This window comes from Neophocaena asiaeorientalis, unplaced genomic scaffold (assembly GCF_003031525.2).
Source record: "Neophocaena asiaeorientalis asiaeorientalis breed wild unplaced genomic scaffold, Neophocaena_asiaeorientalis_V1.1 scaffold556, whole genome shotgun sequence".
Lineage (NCBI taxonomy): Eukaryota > Metazoa > Chordata > Mammalia > Artiodactyla > Phocoenidae > Neophocaena > Neophocaena asiaeorientalis.
In genome coordinates this window covers 1,369,662-1,392,316 of record NW_020171832.1, presented here as the reverse complement: position 1 = coordinate 1,392,316, position 22,655 = coordinate 1,369,662, and the positions used below count along the sequence as shown (strand labels likewise).

Below are 22,655 nucleotides of genomic sequence, written 5' to 3'. Positions count from 1 at the left end.
CACATCAGCAATCTGAGAACACAAGAAGCTGTCTTTCTGGCTATTCCTTGCATTAATAATATTCATTTCAGGTAGTAAGTTTTCTCCCTCAGAAGATCTGTTTATGAAATGCCATTCTATTCACCTACTGCTCCTCTGCCTACACACGAATCCTATGGGGCACAGTGTCTGAACGTGTGCTCCACTTTGAAGTGAGCTCTTCTCACTTACATAACCAAGGCTGACCAACCATGAAGACTTTTTTTGACAGACAGTTATTGGAGCTTGAAATGGCAGAGAAGAATCTGAAAGAAATGCTTTTGGATACGGACACATGTAATCCAGGCCTCCCATACACAGACCCCTCTCCAGCGTCAACTACTACAGACTAAAATATTCAGTATTTGATTTACAGTACTGAGGTTCTCACTTCATAAAAACAAATCCCAGGGCTTCCCTGGTGGCGCAGTGGTTGAGAGTCCGCCTGCCGATGCAGGGGACACGGGTTCGTGCCCCGGTCCGGGAAGATCCCACATGCCGCGGAGCGGCTGTGCCCGTGAGCCATGGCCGCTGTGCCTGCGCGTCCGGAGCCTGTTGCTCCGCAACGGGAGAGGCCACGGCGGTGAGAGGCCCGCGTACCGAAAAAAAAAAAAAAAAAAAATCCCAGAATACGTGGCCAGTCAGTAACAAGCTTTTTCTGAAGGTATGACTATAAATAAGTTGGAACAAGGTGCATGCACAAATCTAGACAACCCTTCATATATTGACATTATTCTCTTGATAAACCAGCTTTCAGTCCTTAAGGGAGGGAGGGCTTAGCAGGTCATTAGTGCCTTTTATTGCATTCCTGAGGTAATTACCTTCACTAGGATTTTGCCTTTCAAACTTTGAGGGCTTGGAAGCTGCTTGGTCTCTCCTGTGTCTACAGATGACAGGTCGAGTTTGTCTCGGAATATTCCTTTCAGGTACTGAGCAATTTTCCTTTGCTGCTGGACACTGCAGTGATTCTCAATAGACAGTATGACCGGGAACCTGAGAGAACAGCAGTACATTGTAAAGGTGTTGAGTACAGCAACTCACAGGGACTTTTGAAAATTATTCTGTATTCATTATGTTCTTACAAGCCTAGTGACAGTATTTGTGAGAGAGGTGATAATTAAAATGCTTCTAAAATGAAAAAGATGAGAGATGAATTAAAAAAAAAATTCCTCTGGCCAAATATATTTTACCAGGCATAAGGGGTGAACAAAATACCAATCCATATGAGATGACTTAGTCTAATATTTTGTAGCTCTCTCTCTCCCTCACACACACATGCACACACACAGTACATATATTTTGCCTCTTTTACAAGAAAAAATAAAAGAGGAAATTTTGAGAGATAAGAAACCTAAAGAAAGAAAACTCATAAGGTAATTTTGTCTTGTTTATTCAAAAGTCTAGAAACATCTAGGAGACCACTATCATTAAATGAAGATATTTACTCTAAAAATATATATTCAACACACAGCTTGAAAATTACTATTGAGGATAAAATAACACAATGGAATTTTGTGTTTTATAGTGTCCTATGTCAGGTATTTCAAAATCATTTGTATAGAATTATATACTAGTCCTTACTTTCAGAAAGGAAAAAAAAAAGTCAAGCATTCACTCTCCTCCAGCACTCAGGGCTCTGTGCAGAGAATGTGAGACCCCAATGGAGCGATTAGTACAGACAGCCTTAGGAACCAGCAACAATTCCATGACCTTACTCCTCTTCTGACTTTGTTTTTTCCTCAGAAAAACAAATTAAGGCTTATTCTCATTTTTTTTCTAGTTTCCATCACATATCTTCTGAAGTACTAGGCAATATATTTTTTTCTGAAATACACGCACCAATATTTAACTTGCCTAATATGTCTATAGGGAGAAAAAATTTTATTTATGCGCTTATATGAGAAGCACAGACTCCACAATACAGGCTGTGACCTCCTGAAATTACATTCTATCCTCATTAGTAAACCTGATGCCAGAGGTAATACGAGAGATGAACCTTTGTGACTGAGGTTGGTTTGGTTACCGGACTATAATCTGTTTGCTCCTGGGTCCTCACATGGGTTTTACCCCAGAGTGTTAGAAAGAAAGAAAAACAGCAGACTAGCAGCCCTGAGTTGTCTGCACAGTCACATCAGGGAGTTCTAGCAATGGATTTTTAAATTATCAATCTGTTTATAAAAAGGCTATCAGTGTCTAATGATGCTTGGTGTATGAAGCAGTGCTTCTCAACAGGGGCTAGGGCGACTGTGTGGCACTCCTTCCAAAGGGACATTTGTCAATGTCTGAAGACATTTTTGGTGGTCACAATGCTGGGGATGGGGGCTGCTACTGGTGTTTAGTGAGTAGAAGTCACGAATTTGCTCACCATCCTGCAATGCACAAGACAGTTCCCCATAACAAAGAATTATCTGATCCAAAATGTCAATAGGGCCAAGGTTGAGAAACCCTGGTGTAAATATGCAACTAAGGACTTCCCTGGTGGTCCAGTGGTTAAGACGCTGCCCTTCCACTCACGGGTCGTGGGTTCGATCCCTGGTCAGGGAAGTTCCATGTGTGGTGTGTTGAAGCCAAAAAAAACCCACACATGAAACAAAACAAAACATTTTCAGTTTGGGACTTCCCTGGCAGTCCAGTGGTTAAGACTCTGCACGTCCACTGTAGGGGGTTGCGAGTTCAATCCCTGGTTGGGGAACTAAGATACCACATGCTGGGTGGCACGGCCAGAAAAAAAAAAAAAAAGATGCAACTAGAACTTAAAGCTGCACTTTTAAAATGTGCTAAACAAGCTTATTAATTGTTTTAATTTCAAGTGCTTTTCTCCTAAGGATCCCCAGACTTTAAGTAAGCATAGTCAAGTCACCAGAGGGTCCTCCGAAGTACATAGACAGCAGGTCTTCTCAATGCCCTACTTCACATGTTGGAAAATAACGGCAAATCACTTCATCAACTTGGCTAAGATTAGTAGCAATCAGGGTAAAAAGACCCATCAGAATTTAGTACTCAGATTCTTCCATGTGGAAGTCACCACAAACCAAACCTGCTATGCAGCAAGTGTCTCTTATCAGAACAGCATTTTAACTTCATATTTAATTAATGAGAAGACGAAATGTTAGAAATTTTAAAGGCTACTAATGTCTATAAAATTAATTTTATGCAATTGTAATTTTAATTTGCCTTTTTTAATGCAAAAATCATTTCTTGAATGTCTGGTATATTGCAGGCACTGGCAAGGCAATAAAGAATGAATAAGGGAGAGTTCTCTGGTGGCCTCATAGTTAGGATCCTGGGCTTTCACTGCTGGGGCCCAGGTTCAGTGCCTGGCTGGGGAACTGAGATCCTGTAATTGGAATAAAGTTTTATTTTTAATTTCTTTTAAAAATGAATGAATAAGACATAGCCACATATTTTCAAGGAGTTCATGGTCCTAACTACTTAAAAGGAGGCAAGTCACCGACAATTGCAAGAAGGTGCTGTATGATATGATGGAAATATGTTGAGTGCTAAGAACAGCGAAAAGAAGCATTTAAATCAGTTGTAGTATTGGTAAGTTTGCCAGAGGGACAATGCCTAAGCAGTCTTCTAGGATGAGCAAGAATTGGGCAGGTGGAATAATGGAGATGAGTGTTTCGGACAGAGAGAACGGCACAAGTTGAGGGTAGGGTCTGTGAAAGCACTGAGATCCCCAGGGACTCCGGAAGACAGTCAGTGACGGCAGAAGCCCAAGTCTCTGTGGAGCAACAGTGGAAGACAACACTGGAAGAGCAGGAAGAGGCCAGGCCTTGAAGGGCACGGAATGCATGACCATGAACAACAGGAAGTCTTTGAAGGACTTTAAGAATTACAACATCAGGGCTTCCCTGGTGGCGCAGTGGTTGAGAGTCTGCCTGCCGATGCAGGGGACACAGGTTCGTGCCCCGGTCTGGGAAGATCCCACGTGCTGCGGAGTGGCTACGCCCGTAAGCCATGGCCGCTGAGCCTGCGCGTCTGGAGCCTATGCTCCGCAACAGGAGAGGCCACAACAGTGAGGGGCCCGTGTACCACAAAGAAAAAAAAAAAAGAATTACAACATCAGCTTATATTTTCAGAAAGAAACATACTACACCAGCGTGGAAGATAAACCAAAGAGAAATGAAAATGAAGAGAAGGCAGTGGAGTCAAAAGATACTTTAGCAACTAGAATTGAAAAGATTGGCTGAATCGAGAGTGGACTCCCAGTTTCTAGGTAAAGCCATTGGTAAACAGTGCTACCCTCCTAATTAGAAGGAAATGGAGTAAGAGGAAGCTTGGCAGAATGAAATGCTGAGTTCAGTTTGGGGTGGAGGCCCCGTGCTGGTAGGAGGCTTATCCTCGCTCAGTGTTGAGGCTCCCCAAACCTATTATAGTATGCCTGGCTTAGAGTGGACAACTTTAAATATCTAAGTAAATGTCTGAATAAATAATGAAATTTGTTAATTTTCAGGTACCTATGGGATACTCAGATGAATTTGTAGTAAGAATCTTTCAATATATCTCTGAAACTTAGGAAAAACATTCTGGATGTATAATGGGCAAATAACCAAAAAGTAGACCAAGGACAACAACTTAGGAAATAGTGACTATTAAAGGAGTGAGGAAATGGACTAGAAGACCGTAGGCTAAAGAAAGAGGTCGAGAAGCAATGGCAGCAATAGAGGAGAGAATGCTATGATAGAGGCCCCCCAAAAGCAAGTATTAAGGAGAAAATTATCACCATTATCAAATGCCAAGGAGGGGTCAAGTAACATAAGGACCCCAGGCACTTCAGTATACGTAGGACATCCAGCAAGTCTGGAAACCAAGATATTATTATTTTATTGTATTGCAATATAATCCCAATAAGCTATTTATTATGTATAGTAACCTGTGTTTATAGACACTCTGTACACCCTGGCTTTAGGAATTTTGAGGTCACTCTTTGTAAGGAGGCAACATCTTGAGAGAGAATGGGGTAAGGAATAAAGAGAGCACAAGGAAGTATGTACATGTGGCCCTTGTTTGTTCAGTGTTTTGTTGGGAAGGAAGGAGAGAACCAGGGCAGGAGAAAGCGAGATGTAGACTCCAAGGAAGTGTGTGGCTTGGTGGCCGTGTTACGTCAGGCAGCGCTGCATGTGCCAGCTGAGCCTGGCTCCCAGCTGCTGCTCTACTTACTCGTTCTTCACAAAGGCATGCTTGTTGATGGTCTCCACAACATCTCTGAAGAGGATCTTTGAAGTGAGCGTGTAACCGTGGTGTACGACCGGCTCTCCGTCGGGGCCATCCCAACAGTCAACTGCCAAAAACAGAATGTCACATCAACAACCCAACGTTTCTGGTGTGTCCTGATAGTTCTGGAAATAGCAGACAAGTATTAAGTTTATTGTTTGAGCTTATACGTATTATGATCATGACAAAGATGACAGACCGAAATGAGTGTTCTGGCATATTTATCAGGATAAGGAATTAGAGAATATAAATGATTTACTGCAAGTAAATCTGCTTAGAGTTAACAAAGAGGTCATATACACAAGCAGCTCAGCCTTTACCAAGAACTCTCATTAGAAACTGCTCTAAATCCAACCGAGTACGCCTGAGCATAGTGATATTTCTTAACAGGTTGTTTCTCTATTTTACTTCTTCTTATTCAGTTTACTAGAGTCTTTTAATGTTTCAATGACCCTCTCAAATCAGTAACAGGGTTTTTCATCATTGTCCTCCTAAACTCGTTATGTTTCCATTAGATTTATTTCCATTTGATTAATTTGACAGTAGTTCTAAAATAGCATTGACTTCTTAACTTCGAATCTTCAGGCCCTGATAAGATTTATGTGCATATGGGCAAATGATTTAATAATTTAAAGTATTGCTTCCCCATCCATAAAAGGAGCACTAAGAACAGGACTTGAATCATAAGTTTGAGTGATTTATAAGTACATGGAAAGTTGATTATAAACCTGCATGGCACACAGTAATCATTATTGTTATTAATACTATTGATACTGTTATGTGTATGGATAACCTCACTGACCCCCAGCTGGAGAAAGACAACAGCTTTCTCACCATCCTCCCCAACTTAGAGTTTGCCTTCCCTTGTTTTACACTTTGCCACCAGACTAATTTCTCAAAACATTGCTTTCTCCATGTCACTACTTTGCTCAAAAGCCTACTCAGTGCATAACATAGCATCCAACCCATAGTATGTACTCAATAGGTCTATGTTAAATTTATTAACAAACAACTTACAGCAGCTCCTGTCTGCTTAACCCCAGGGTCCCTATCTCTGGCACTAGAGACTGGCTAGCCATTCAACTAAGCCTGTTTTCTCTCTCGTCCTAGCTCACAGCTAGACTACAGTTCCCAGCCTTCCCTTTCAGCAGGACATGGCCATTGAAATGTGGGCAGAAATGATGTGCACCACTTCCAGGTCTGCTTTATGAAACCCTGCCCTCACAGTTATCCATGCCCTCTCTTCTGCTGTGAGTTTGGAAGTCATGTGCTGAAGATGGCACAGACACAGAAGGAAAGAGCCTGTACCCCTAAATCACTACTTGAAAGAGTCACCCGTTAAGAACAGCTATTTCAGACTTCACATAAGAAATAAACTTCAGTTGTTTCAGGGCACAGAGATTTAGGCTTAACTGTTAAAGAAACTAGTTAATTAATACCTTAGTTCCTGTTTGATAAGTCAAACTTATTTTCTCCTACTTCCAACCTCACAGACTTATTCTTCTGGTTAGGCAAGGTTCCTCACATATGATCCTACTTCCATGCCTTTGCTTCTTTCATTTAAGGTCAACTGAAGTGCCCTCTTTCACTTTGCTTATCTCAATCTCAACCAAGGGTCAAATCCTTGATTAAGGATTTAGATCCTAAACCAGGATCCCCCATAGAATTTTGCCAGCTCTCATGACATTGCCCTTCCTTATGACAGGGTGTCACAAATTCAAATACCAACAAGAACCTAGCAGGTCACATAAATAAATGTAGCAGCCCAACAGGAAATGTGTGTCTAAATGAGGTAACTATTTCTCACTATCAGTCAATCATTCCAAAGTAGGAATAAGGACCCAGTTACCAGATCTGAGAAAAGTCAAAGGTCTCTTTCCTCTCTCTTTCTGTCTCTCTCTCTCTAGATAGATGAGAGTTGGTGGGGGAGGGTTTCTGTTCCCTAACTAATACAGTTACATATATCAATTAAATACTGCCTATTAAAATATCCTTGGGGGGGGGAATGGAAAAAGGAAAAGGAGAAAGTACTTTCAAGGTTAAAACCATAGGAATACTGGAAACAAAGTTTAAGAACAAATATTTTGGGATGCTATCATACAGTGTTATACTGTTCCTTTGGGCCTGTAAATGAGGTCAAACATATAAAGGCATCTTCTCAGGAAAGAGGCTCCATCCCTCTTTTGACATGTGTTTGACATTCTTTAATTTGTCTTTGGATATAAGCATGAAAAGAATAAACAGATGTTTCAAAAGTATGTAACTTAAACAATATACCCCAATTTATACCCCATTTTGGAAGAAAAAGGGCTTAGGAGGGTTTCTCATAAATGAGCTAATATATTTTCAAAAAGAATGCAAAGTAGATGAGGCAATGCCACAGCTGACTTGATGATCATGTACACGTAAAAATATCTCTTCATAAGAAACTACTTTGGTAATGAAAGAAGGAGCCCTTTTGCTAACATTTATAACACAGGCAGAATATGCATAGTTGAGGATGGTTCTCCTAACGTTCACTTTTTAGGTCTATTTTATCACTTGTCTGTTAAATGAGGATAGCAACATCCCCAAATGGTGCTGCCATCTGAGCGCGTGGCATCCATAGTCAAGTTCAAATGGCCATGAAGAGCTCCTGTAAGAGCTAGTGCTATGATGAGAATGTTGGCAAAGTAGAAATCCTCTAACCAATTTCCTAGCCACAAAATAGCCGGGCCCATTTTTTCAATCAGACCACATGTTAGAAGCCCCCAAAAGCACCCTGACAAACAGCTGGTCAGATCTGAAGGCCAGCTAAGAGACTAACATGACAGCTTTTCATAGTGGAACTCAAAATGTTTCACCCTGATAATGCTCCCAGAGATAACAGGAAAAGTTGTAAACCGATTACAACAGCAATACAACGTCAGTTCCATAATGAAAGTGAAAATCCCCTGGACAGAACATCCATATTTATAAAGCAACTAGGGCTGATAATCAAGGGAAAGGAAAGGCCGTGTAAAAAATGTCATCAATCTGATTTGCTGGCAAACCCACTTCACCAACAAAAGACTTACTCGTCTTCCCCAAGACACCATATATATCCCGACCGAGGACATTGTTGCAGCTGAACTAATGGAGATGGAAAACACAGTATTATCAAAATAGAAGCTTGAAAGTGGAGAGATTCTTCAGGTCACAATACCATGAAAGAACTGTCCAGAGTCATTACTCTCCATCTCTAAGAACTATACTTGGCAAAAGCTGCTTCAGAAAATTATCTGTGGGACCTGAAATTTTTAATCCATGACCTGCTACATTCTATAAATCAGGTGCTTTAATTCCTAGCTGCAGCTGTTTAAGAATAAAAACAACTTCATCCAGAAGCAAGGTAGATAAAGCACCACTGGGTGTATATAGATTGGTGCCTCCAGGTCCAAGCTTGAAATGTAAACTAAGATCTTCAAATTACAGGGCTGACAGAAATTGTCAGGAGAGCACAAAAAATCACGTTATCAAGTTCTAAAGTCTTCAAGAACATCTAGATATTTAGATGCCAAGCCTAATCACAAGTCAAGCAAATGCCTCCTGTTAAAGCCAACCTCCTCTCTGTACTGTGCACTGTTCTTCCTAGTCTTCTTTATGTGACCAGATGGCCCTTATTTGATCCCTCGCTTGGGTTGGTCATGTCATTCAATGCGTGTTCTTCCAAAAACCCCAAAGGCTTCCTGAAGAAGCAAAGTGGGGGAGTCAGACAACTTGCGTTCGAATACCAGCTTCCAAGCTTACTAGCTATGGGACCTTGAGCCACCAACCCTACCCCAAATTGCGGCACGTGAGACCCCCCCGGACCGGGGCACGAACCCGTGTCCCCTGCATCGGCAGGCGGACTCTCAACCACTGCGCCACCAGGGAAGCTCTGGGGTGCCTTCTTAAGGAGATTATTCCATCTTCCTTAGTGTTGTAAGAATTAAAGAACGATGTATGGAAAGCACTTAACCAGAACCTAGCCCACAAAAGGGGACGAAATCATGGTGGTTTCCCTGTTCCCTCCCAGTATATTCAAAGCCAAGGTGACAACCATAGTTTCAGACAGGAAATAGAGCAAGTACAAAGCTGACCAAGTCTCCTAGATAAACACAGTATAATGCTTCTTCTCAACAAAACCTTCCAGAAATAGCAGCTTGACTTTCACTGTCCAGTCATAGATTATTCCAATAGTAAAACTTCAAGCCAAACAACAGAGGCGAAGTTTGCTGATGCAGGCTTGGCGAGGGAGATATTTGAGAGATTGCACGTCCTTTGAAATTATATACAAGCTGTGCGTCTTCTCAGTTTGTGTGAATGTATGGAGCAAGCAACACCTTTTACACAAGGAGGGCAAAGATCAATAGCTTCTATCACTTTGGTGACTGGCAAAGAGGAAGAAAGAAGGTAAAAGGGAAGGCCCATGTTCAATGTCATCTGCTGCACACAATTTCTAAAAGCTAATTTTAAAATTAAAAGATCCCTGAAAAAGCTAAAACTAAAAATTATTTGTGTCTTACTATAAATTATCTTAATCAGATAACTTTCCTTCTTAATAGCCCAAGGAATGCCAGAGAATTAGAAGATCTGATTGAGTAAGGAGTTGATCATTAGCACATGGTTAAGCTTGGGTAGGACACTGATTTTGGACAGAGAAATCAAAAAAGAAATGATTGGGCACCTGAAAGACCTGAAAAGCAAAGGAAACAGTACAGGGCACAGAAGTAACAAAATTGCAAAACTGCCTGGAGTTGACTTTCACTTCATGGAGTCACCAGAAGTCATTTTCCGTATTTGGCCTCCAAGAAAATGCCACCATTTAAAATGATAGGCAACCATCACTCTGAAGCCAATAAGGGTGTGGGCCCTGGCATCTCTATGCATGACAGACTTGTAAAACTGCTTGAGTGCTGAGTGAACAAATGGTTGAATAATGGCTGAGAACAGAATGTCACCTCAAGACCTTCTGTTGCTCGAAAGGTTTTCCTTTATGCTAATATTTTATAAGCATCTTCATTATCCAGTTGCTTAAGCTACTCAATTATCAGTCACTACTGTCAGTAGGTGTTCTCTGCATCTACTGCAAAAATGCCATGTCTTAAATCATACACTTCCAGAGTGCTAAATTGGTAGTGGTCCTAATGGTTCTGTATGCAGATTGTTTTTAATACCTGTCCATTTTCAAAATATGTCAATTTGCCTTTATAACATTACTACTACTATTACTGTAACATTACATCTGCTACTTCTGTAGCAGAAAATTCTTCAAGCCAGAAACTCTCTGACAAAGAAGCGTTCCTCTACTCACCAGTATTATCTCACTGCCCTACTGCTTTACTCATCTCCCTACACTATTCCACCACCCCAAGAACAACTCGCTACCTACTGCTGACTCCCGTATGCTCCCACCAAAAAGCGATTCCCCTTTGCTCCATGGAATCTCCATTCCAGTGTAAACAAACCCCCTTTCATCATCAGACTAACAAACCCCCTTTCATCATCAGACTCTCTAACAAACCCCATTTCATCATTAGACTCTGGAATTCTTCCTCAACCTCCTTATCTTGGTTAACAACCAGTTTACCTGGGAGGATACTACTTCCTTTCTCCACAGATGCTTTTTTTGTATAAATCACAAAATGAGTATGCTACTTTTAAACAACTGTTGTTCTACATTCATTTTTTAAAAATCTCCCCACTTTTAAACCTCACTCTATCCATCTCTGCCTTCCTGGCATCTTCCAAGTGCCTTTTCCGTAGCATTCTTCTTCTACCTAAGTGTGTGGTTTACAGTTTTTAATATCCAAGTTTTGATCTTTTAATTTTTTAGCTTTGAATCTCCCTGTCAGCATCCTTTGACTTAAAAGTCCATGTGGGCAATCTACCCAAGCACTTAACCTTGACCTCAATGCCAACAGCTCCTTGCTTCACTCTAATCATGCTCACCCACCACACGCCCTGCATATACTCATTACCTCAACTATACCCAAAATCCCACCTTGTGAGAATAATTCTCTGTTCTTGTTTACGGTATGCGTGATGCCGACATTCTCAGTATTTCTGTTTCTTTGAGTCTTCTAGTTTCTTAACCTCATTTTGTGGCCCCTTCATTTCCTTTCCTAGTTCATGGACCTACTGTCACTTACTTAAAAGAGCTCTCACCAACATCTTGAAGATATTTTATACGACCTGGAAATCCAGAGGCTTGGATCAATTCTAGAATCTGTCTTCACTGCTCCTATACCTAGTCTGTTGGGAATGGGGTGGGGAGCAGTCTGAGCGTGCAGATTTTGTCTAACAAAAAGACTGTTCTGTTAAAGACTGTTTTTGAAATTAGCTAGGCCTTCCCCAATTTATCTTGTCAACTCCTTACTCATTATTTGCTGATCTTTTTAAGCCTCCCATCCCCCAGCCAACCTCCACCCACTCTACACTTAGTGGATGGTGTTCTCTCCTACTATCCTGAGAAAAGAGAGGGTAACAGGCATGAACCATTTTAAAATTTCTTGTCCCCTACCCCATCTAAAAGCAAAATGAATGAATCCTCATTTCCCCCTCTTCCAAGTCTCAAAACCTCCCCAACCCTGTATCAAGTCTTCCCCTAATGCAGAAAAATGCCAAGTGACTAGCTCACAGCAGATTATCTACCTGACCTTCCCACTGAAAGGCCACCAAAACTATATAGCAAAAGACACTAATAACCTCCCAGCTGTCAAATGCAACCAGACTGGACACTTAGTCTTTATTTTACTTTTCTATTGCATGGGACATTTTTGACCATTTCATCCCTTAGGTCCAAGTGACTGCTTTGTGTTAGTTGTCTTCGTCAGTTCCCCTTGTTCTTTCTGCTTCGAAAGGTTGGAATGCATAAGTCCTCAGGCCTTGTTCTCTTTGCCACTCCTCTAAGTGATCTTGTCCACTGTGATGTACATTTACACACGAAGGTCTCTGTAAGTGATCTTGTACGCTAACACACAGAAAACTCGGAATTGTGGAATCTTTATCTTTTCTGGATCCTTCTGTTGAGTTCACATATTGTTATTTAATTGACTAATAAAAATGTCCACGTACATATTACAAAGTCACTATAAACTCAACCGATGGAAAGCTGAACTCATTAATGCTCAGTCCCCACAGTAGATGATGGCTCCATCATTCATTCCAGCTCTCCCCTTCAAGCCTTACATCCTTTACTTTGCTCACCAGGTCCTGTAAGTTTACTTCTTTAATATCTGTATAAGCATCTCTCTCACCTAGTCTGTTCTTATGATCCTTCTTTCAATCATTTCAATAGCCTTCCCACCATTCTCCTTGCTCTAGTTTCACCTCCCTTCCCCCACCACAAACATACATCTTAAAGAAAAATTATCTTTCTACACTGCTGCCCAAGCAATCTTTCTAAACCGCAAGTCTGACCGTATCACCCTAGGTATTAAAACAATCCACCGGACTCTCGTTACCAAAAGCTAAAGCTGAAATTCCTTATCACAGCACTCAGAACCCTTTATCGCTGACCCAAGTCTACCTTCCAGGCTGATTTCTCATCATATTTTACGTCACCCCTCACTTTCTGTATCACCTCTCAACCACGTTTGATTCAACTGGTGGAATTCTCACACCATACTATGATTTTTACCGTCCACCCCTTCCAATGACTGTGAGTGCCTGAAAGATAGAAGCCACGTCTTACATCTGTGTCCTAACCCCCAGGAACCTCCTAGAAATTTAATAAGTGTTCGCTGATTGATAGACCATGAAGTACCTTAAAAATAAATATTTATCCTGAACCATCTTTACCATTGTTTAATCAAAAAAAAAAATCTTTCTAGGAAAAACTTTCACATTCATCACAATTTTTCAGCACCTGAAGGTGTGCCTCCCAAATGCTAGTACACATCTCTCTCCCTGTTTGAAGTGTCAGGAGGAACCGGAGAGGATTATGAGTTAAGAATAACTTTACAGTGAGTGGGAAAATAGTTCTGATTAGCATGAGTGCATTTTGTTAGGTCTCCATTATTTACACTAGACGCGCCTGACTAAAGCACGTGTGCGCCCACACACACTCGCGCTCAAAGCACGCACCTTCCACGCAGCGACAGCCCTCCTGCAGCACCCGTGCATACATGTCCACTTTGGACTGAGACAGGAGCTGGTCCCCGGTCAGGTATGTATTGTGGGAGGAAGCGATGTAGTAGTGGCACAGGGGCTGGTCCATGTCCTGGTACACTTCATGGTGCAGTGGGTTAAATATGTCACAAGCAGGACTACGCATGAAGTTCGTGAAGCCTTTGGAAATGAGAGAGAGTGAAGTACTATAGCTTTGAAGCATATATACTTAACCAACTCTAACAAGGGCAAAAGAGATCAAAGTTTGTTCATACTGATTACCTCATTTACCTTCAGGACAGCCTTTGCAGGGAATACCGGGGCAATGAGAGATGTGCTTCAGATCAAATAGACAGTGTCAAAAACTGAAATATGGCTTTGGGGAGTAGCAGTTTAAATATAACCTACAGAAAAACAGACTTTTTAAGAGTTTTGATTGAGGGAGGGAGGGGGCTTATTGCAAAGGTCTTCAGTAACTGCTGAACTCAAGCTATGATTATTCAGTGGGACCTAATGGGTGGCTCATACAGTGTTCAAGCCATATTTATCCTAAGTGATATACTGATCAACAGCACCCTGATAGGTTATTAAGTTGATTTGAAAAATAGTATTGTCAGCGCCATAGCTGAGGTAACAGGTCAGAAGTTAGGCACAGCTTAAAATCAGGGTATGATTATTTGACTATGAAACTGGTTTGGCAAGATGCTACGAATGGCTAGCACATTTGAGAAATGTGAAAAAGTATTTCAAGATTATGTAGAAAACCTTATCAGTTTTTCAAAAACATAGTACCTGGGTAGGAAAGGCATTCATTAACATATTAACAGATATGTGAATGTCCTACAAGTACCTACATGGAATGATTAATAGGGTAAATTATTTCAAGTCTTCAAGAATCCTGTGGTAAAACTACTGGTAAATATCCTCTGAAACTCTGGAGAATTTCTTCATGCTCATCTTTATGGCCATAACTTAGAAATCAGGCTTAACTCCATCTTTTAAGGCCCCACCAAAGAAAAGATTCATTTATTGGTAAAGAAAGGTCCAAATTAGTTTATCTTCTTTGGTTGTTTTTAAAATAGCTTTTAATTATATAAATATTAAATACTTTCTCTTCGTTTTAATTAGCCTCTATCCCTGGAAGTAAACATACAATATCATACCCCCTTGTCCACACTAAGCCTGTTTGGGAGAATAGGAGGCCAACAATCAAAATTGGTAAGATAAGCCATGGTATCATATGCTCTTGCAGGAAGTGGGATGCCCCAGTAGTTTTTTTATTAAGATTATCTATTCTGCCTGGGGACGTGTTCTCTTTTGGAGAGCAGCCTACAGATTTCTTTCCCTACATATTTTAAATACATATGACTTATAGATACATGTAGCTATATTCATGTCATATCATTTATACGTAATATCCTAGGAGCTAGATTCTAAATATATATTCAGAATCTAATATATATAACTGTGGGCAAGTTACTTATTTCTTTTTTCTTTTCTTAAAAAATTTATTCATTCATTCATCTATTTTTGGCTGCATTGGGTCCTCATCGCTGGGTGCGGGCCCTCTCTAGTTGCAGAGAGCGGGGGCCACTCCTCATTGTGGTGCGTCAGCAGCCTCTCCCATTGTGAAGCACGGGCTCCAGGCACACGGGCCCCAGCAGTTGTGGCACACAGGTTCAGTAGCCGTGGTGCAAGGGCCTAGCCACTCCAGTGCATGTGGGATCCCCCAGACCAGGGCTCCAACCCATGACCCCTGCATTGGCAGGCGGACTCTCAACCACTGCACCAGCAGGGAAGTCCCAAATTACTTAATTTCTTTAAGCCTCACTTTCTTCAATTATAAAATGAGATAGTCATATTAACAAAATTTGTGGTCCCTACAACCTCTCTACCACTACCAACTAGGGAAAACAAATTAGTTGCCAACATTTAAAAAAAGAAAACAAAAAAACATGTTTACTTATTTTAGGGCCAAATTTCCCATCATGAGATTATCTGGTTGAAACTATTTCTAAAAATTAACCATTTGAGAAAAGTCAAAATATTTCTTGGCATCTATCATACACAGTGGCATCAAGTTGACTTGCTTGAGTGGAAAATGCTACTGTCCTTGCAAAAGTAAAAGAAACAGCAAAATGATGGCATCTGTTTTGTAGGAAAATATGTGTGTCGCGGGTTTTATTTGAATCATCTGTAATTCCAAGGTTATCTCCCTACTTCTTTTCCCAAAAATTTTGCTAAAATGTAACTTAGCAAACTAAACTGAGAAATGAGAAATTAAGGATATTGGTTATTTTACCTTCTATGCCAAGGACATTTTTTGCCTTATTTTCTTCAGAAACTTCAAATTTTCTTATGACGTCAATACAATAGTCTGTTGTCACATTCGTCATCTAAACAAAACAGAACAATAGTACAGTACCTGCAATTTCATGAGATATGTTCCTCTATGCTAAAAGGGCATACTGATTTTTTTAAGCATTCGTGATACAGTGCAAAATGGTTAAATGAGCCATATTTGAGGTTACTAGTGTCATAACTACTTAACCTTTGGAAAATGATCATGATCTCAGTATTCCTTGTATCTTTCAGATTTAATCAGTGAAAACAGTCCTTCAACTACTAGACAAATATTTTCTATGAAGCAACAAGATTAATAAAACCAAGTCAATAATCACTGCAAATGCATTGTCAAGCATCCACTCACTGTAAGCTAGTAGTTATCTGCAAAAGTAATGCTTTCTACACAAACACTGAGGTTTGCTAGTCATAAATTCTATGCGAAAAGAAAATGACTCTCTACCAAAGAACCGTATGCTAGGTAAATCCACCTGTGTGTTTATAGCTACAGATCCTTCAACCGATTCATGAGAGCAGTCGGCCATGGTGACTCAAGAATGCAAAGGTTAGCAAAAGAAAACAAAAAGGTAGGTAAGAATTCTGGAGTGAGAATTCTTGTATTCAAATCAGCTGGCTCATACTATTAACAGTGTGGTCTTAAATAAGTCACTCACCTTCTCTGTGGCTACCTTATAAGGTAGTTGTGGGGATTAAATGGATTAATATTTGTAAGAAAAATGTATGGTACCAGAAAAGCAGTATATGCTAACATTACTGAGTTAGTCTCAAGTTTGCTGCATGTACATTTCATGCTTAGTATCACTGGGAAAAGCAAACTCTTTGAGAATAATTTCTTTAATACTAATAAAGGATAAAATATTTTTATCAAAAATTCATTCAGCCCCAAAATCTCACAATGATATTTAAATATACTAATAAGCACCAGAGAGCAGACAGCAGAAGCAAGAAGAACTAAAATCTTGCAGCCTGTGGAACGAAAACCACATTCACAGAAAGACAGACAAAATGAAAAGGCAGAGGACTATGTACCAGATGAAGGAACAAGATAAAACTCCAGAAAAACAACTAAATGAAATGGAGAAAGGTAATCTTCCAGAAAAAGAATTCAGAATAATGATAGTGAAGATGATCCAGGATACTGGAAAAAGAATGGAGTCAAAGATCGAAAAGATGCAAGACATGTTTAACAAAGACCTAGAAGAATTAAAGAACACCTAAAAGAAGTAAAGAACAAACAGAGATGAACAATACAATAAGTAAAATGAAAAACAGAAGGTATTTCTACTTTTTTTTTTAATTCTAGAAGGAATCAATAGCAGAATAACTGAGGCAGAAAACGGATAAGTGACCTGGAAGACAGAATGGAAGAATTCACTGCCGCGGAAAACAATACAGAAAAATGAATGAAAGGAAATGAAGACAGCCTAAGAGACCTCTGGGACAACATTAAATGCACCAACATTTATATGATAGGGGTCTGAGAAGGAGAAGAGAGAGAGAAAGAACCTAGAGAAAATATTTGAAATGATTATACTTGAAAACTTCCCTAGCATGGGAAAGGAAATAGCCACCCAAGTCCAGGAAGCACAGAGAGTCCCAGGCAGAATAAACCCAAGGAGAAACACACTGAGACACATAGTAATCAAACTGACAAAAATTAAAGACAAAGAAAAATTATTAAAAGCAACAAGGAAAAAAACAACAAATAACATAAAAGGGAACTCCCATAAGGTTAAGAGCTGATTTCTCAGCAGAAACTACAAGCCAGAAGGGAGTGGCACAATATATTTACAGTGATGAAAAGGAAGAAACTACAATCAAGATTACTCTACCCGGCAAGGATCTCATTCAGATTCGATGGAGAAATCAAAAGTTTTACAGACAAGCAAAAGCTAAGAGAATTCAGCACCACCAAACCAGCTCTACAACAAACGCTAAAGGAAATTCTCTAAGTGGGAAACACAAGAGAAGAAAAGAACCTACAAAAAGAAACCCAAAACAATTAAGAAAATGGTAATAGAAACATACATATCAATAATTACCTGAAATGTGAATGGATTAAATGCTCCAACCAAAAGACACAGGCTCGTTGAATGGATACAAAAGCAAGACCCATATATATGCTGTCTACGAGAGACCCACTTCAGACCTAGGGACACACACAGACTGAAAATGAGGGGATGGAAAAAGATATTACATGAAAATGGAAATCAAAAGGAAGCTGGAGTAGCAATACTCATAACAGATAAAATAGACTTGAAAATAAAAAATGCTGCAAGAGACAGGAAGGACACCACATAATGATCAAGGGATCAGTCCAAGAAGAAGATATAACAATTATAAATATATATGCACCCAACATAGGAGCACCTCAATACATAATGCAAATGCTAACAGCTATAAAAGAGGAAATCGACAGTAACAGAATAATAGTGGGGGACTTTAACACCTCACCTACACCAATGGACAGATCATCCAGACAGAAAATTAATAAGGAAACACAAGCTTTAAATGACACAAGAGACCAGATAGATTTAATTGATATTTATAGCACATTCCATCTGAAAACAGCAGATTACACTTTCTTCTCAAGTGCACATGGAACATTCTTCAGGATATATCACATCTTGGGTCATAAATCAAGCCTCAGTAAATTTAAGAAGACTGAAATCACACCAAGCATCCTTTTTGATGACAACACTATGAGATTAGAAATCAATTACAAGGAAAAAAAATAAAAAGGAAAAAACACAAACACATGGAGGATAAACAATACATTACTAAATAACCAAGAGATCACTGAAGAAATCAGAGGAAATCAAAAAGTACCTAGAGACAAATTACAATGAGAACATGACGATCTAAAACCTATGGGATGCAGAAAAAGCAGTGCTAAGAGGGAAGTTTATAGCAATACATTCCTACCTCAAGAAACAAGAAAAATCTCAAATAAACAATCTAAACTTACACCTAAAGAAACCAGAGAAAGAACAAACAAAACCGAAAGTTAGTAGAAGAAATCATAAATATCATCACAGAAATAAATGAAATAGAAAAAAGAAAAACATTGCAAAGATCAATAAAACTAAAAGCTGGTTCTTTCAGAAGATAAACAAAATTGATAAACCTTTAGCCAGACTCATCAAAAAAATGAGGGAGAGGACTCAAATCAATAAAATTAGAAATGAAAAGGAGAAGTTACAGTGGACACCGGAGAAACACAAAGCATCATAAGAGACTACTACAAGCAGCTCTATGCCAATAAAATGGACAACCTGGAAGAAATGCACAAATTCTTAGAAAGGTATATAACCTTCCAAGACTGAACCAGGAAGAAATAGAAAATATGAACAATCCAGTCACAAGTAATGAAACTGGAACTGTGATTAAAAATCTTCCAACAAGGCTTCCCTGGTGGCGCAGTGGTTGAGAGTCACCTACTGATGCTGGGGCCACAGGTTTGTGCTCCGGTCCGGGAAGATCCCACATGCCACGGAGTGGCTGGGCCTGTGAGCCATGGCCGCTGAGCCAGCGTATCCAGAGCCTATGCTCCACAACGGGAGAGGCCACAACACTGAGAGGCCCACATACCGCAAAAAAACAAAACAAAAAAATCTTCCAACAAACAAAGGCCCAGGACCAGATGGCTTCACAGGGGAATTCTATCAAACATTTAGAGAAGAGCTAACACCCATCCTTCTCAAACTCTTACCAAAAATTGCAGAGGAAGGAACACTCCCAAACTCATTCTATGAGGCCACCATCACCAAAACTAGACAAAGATACCAAAACCAGACAAAGATACCACAAATAAAGAAAATTATAAACCAATATCACTGATGAATAGATGCAAAAATCTTCAACAAAATACTAGCAAACAGAGCCCAACAACATGTTAAAAGGATCATATACCATGATCAAGTGGGATTTATCCCAGCAATGCAAGGATTCTTCAGTATATGCAAATCAACCAATGCAATACACTATATTAATAAGTTGAAGAATAAAAACCATATGATCATCTCAATAGACACAGGAAAATCTTCTGACAATATTCAACACCGATTTCTGATAAAAACCCTCCAGAAAGTGGGCAGAGAGGGAACCTACCTCAACATAATAAAGGCCATATACGACAAATCCACAGCAAACACCAATCTCAATGGTGAAAAAATGAAAGCATTTCCTCTAAGATCAGGAACAAGACAAGGATGTCCACTCTTACCACTTTTATTCAACATAGTTTTGGAAGTCCTAGCCACAGCAGTCAGAGAAGAAAAAGAAATAAAAGGAATCCAAATTGGAAAAGAAGAAGTAAAATTGTCACTGTTTGCAGATGACATGATACTATACATAGAAAATCCTGAAGATGCCAGCAGAAAACTACTAGAGCTAATCAATGAATTTGGTAAGTTGCAGGATACAAAATCAATGCACAGAAGTCTCTTGCATTCCTATACACTAACAACGAAAGATCAGAAAGAGAAATTAAGGAAACAATCCCATTCACCACTGCAACAAAAAGAATAAAATACCTAGGAATAAACCTACCTAAGGAGGTAAAAGACCTATATGCAGAAAACTATAAGACACTGATGAAAGAAATTAAAGATGACACAAATAGATGGAGAGATATACCACGTTCTTGGATTGGAAGAATCAATATTGTGAAAATGACTATACTACCCAAAGCAATCTACAGATTCAATGCAATCCCTGTCAAATTACTAATGGCATTTTTTACAGAACTGGAACAAAAAATCTTAAAATTTGTATGAAGATACAAAGGACCCCAAATAGCCAAAGCAATCCTGTGGGAAAAAAACGGAGCTGGAGGAATGAGACTCCCTGACTTCAGACTATGCTACAATATGGTACAAAGCTGCCAATGCAGAGGACACGGGTTTGAGCCCTGGTCCGGGAAGACCCCACATGCCGTGGAGTAACTAAGCCCGTGCACCACAACTACTGAGCCTGTGCTCTAGAGCCCACAAGCCACAACTCCTGAAGCCCACGAGCCACAACTACTGAAGCCCACGCACCTAGAGCCCGTGCTCTGCAACAAGAGAAGCCACTGCAATGAGAAGCCCGCGCATCGCAACGAAGAGTAGCCCCTGCTCCCTGCAACTAGAGAAAGCCCGCATGCAGCAACGAAGACCCAACGCAGCCAAAAATAATAAATAAATAAAAATTAAATAAATTAATTTAAAACAATAGAATTGGCATCATCAGAAAATCTACAAACAACAAGTGTGGAGTGAGTGTGGAGAAAAGGGAACCCTCTTGCACTGTTGGTGAAAATGTAAATTGATACAGACACTGTGGAGAACAGTATGGAGGTTCCTTAAAAAACTAAAAATAGAACTACCATACGACCCAGCAATCCCACTACTGGGCATATACCCTGAGAAAACCATAATTCAAAAAGAGTCATGTACCAAAATGTTCATTGCAGCACTATTTACAATAGCCAGGTCATGGAAGCAACTTAAATGCCCATCGACAGACGGATGGATAAAGAAGATGTGGTACATATGTACGATGGAATGTTACTCAGCCATAAAAAGGAATGAAACTGGGTCATTTGTCGAGATGTGGATGGACCTAGAGACTGTCATACAGAGTGAAGTAAGTCAGAAAGAGAAAAACAAATATCATATATTAATGCATATATGTGGAACCTAGAAAAATTGTACAGATGAAAAGGCAGAAATAGAGACACAGATGTAGAAAAAATGTATGGACACCAAGGGGGGAAAGTGGGGGTGGGAGTGGGGTGGTGGGATGAATTGGGAGATTGGGATTGACATGTAAACACTGATGTGTATAAAATAGACAGTAAGAACCTGCTGTATTAAAAAAAAAGTTTTAATAAAAAAGATCAGTCAATCAATCAATAAATATACTAATGAATAATGATAGAGGAAGCTAACTTGGGAGCCAGTATTTTATATTTCAATGATATTCTCAAAAATTCCATCATCTCTTAGGTTCAATACCTATGCTTTAGTGAAATCTAATTCAAACTGTCTATTTAATAGCATTTAACTTATTGCAGGGGGAAAAAAAGCTCTGTTATGCAACCATTTTTTGCATGTTTGAAAGAGCACAGAATGCTTTTTTTCCCCTAAAACTAGCTGCATAATGGCTAACACATTCTTTGAGTAAATTTTATAACCTTTACTCCATGCAGAGGCCTACATTACCAGACACCACCCAAAAATACCATAAATAAATGAAACCATGCTACCTGCGAGGAAGTCAACTGACCAAGTCTGGCTTTAAGCAGCTCATTAATTTGTCTGCTATAAGCTAGAGAGGCTTATCACGTGCAGTCTAAAAGATAAATAATTTCTCACAAAATAGAACCAAATTGATAAAAATTGTATGTGCCATTGGAAGACTGAATTCACATTGCAATTATTTGGTTTACGAGGTCATTTGTTCAGAGATGTTGGGGACTTGCACTAGACTCTGGTAGTCTACCAGGAGACAATGAGATCTAAAAAAATTCAAGCAAACAAACAAAAAAAACCCCCGGCCTCCTGGGATGGAGCTAATTGCCGATGAGAACATGTTACTAGCTCAAAATACAAAGCAGAATGTGTTAACAAAAATCATCATATTTGAAAAGTATTCATTAAATTGATGAAAATATCAGTAGGCATTCTAGGAAGCCCAAAATTTCCTGGGCACCATGTAAGAGTCAATGGGAGCTAATCCGAAATTCAAGTATTAAGGATTAACTCAGTGAAATACATTAAAACCTCATAACAATGAGAATTGAAATGTAAGTCAATCTGCTCTCATCCTTCCTCCATCCCTGCTTTCATTTAATTAATTTCCCAATAGCAAAATCTTGCATTTTACACAATTGACTTTTTCGGACCTCACTTTGAAAGTTACATTGGGATTTTACTGCATGAATGAAGGTTTAACAT

General features: G+C 39.6%; 1 protein-coding gene across 1 annotated transcript in view; it reads right to left on the bottom strand.

Annotated features, from left to right (window-relative positions):
* PLCH1 (phospholipase C eta 1) overlaps positions 1 to 22,655 on the bottom strand; it is a 224,402-nt gene that overhangs the window by 60,291 nt on the left and 141,456 nt on the right. The window contains exons 7-10 of the mRNA XM_024741299.1: positions 15,653 to 15,746; positions 13,327 to 13,530; positions 5,185 to 5,305; positions 840 to 1,011 (exon numbers count right to left, since the gene is read on the bottom strand). Of these exons, the coding sequence (XP_024597067.1) occupies positions 840 to 1,011; positions 5,185 to 5,305; positions 13,327 to 13,530; positions 15,653 to 15,746 (591 nt within the window). The remainder of the gene's footprint in view (positions 1 to 839; positions 1,012 to 5,184; positions 5,306 to 13,326; positions 13,531 to 15,652; positions 15,747 to 22,655) is intronic.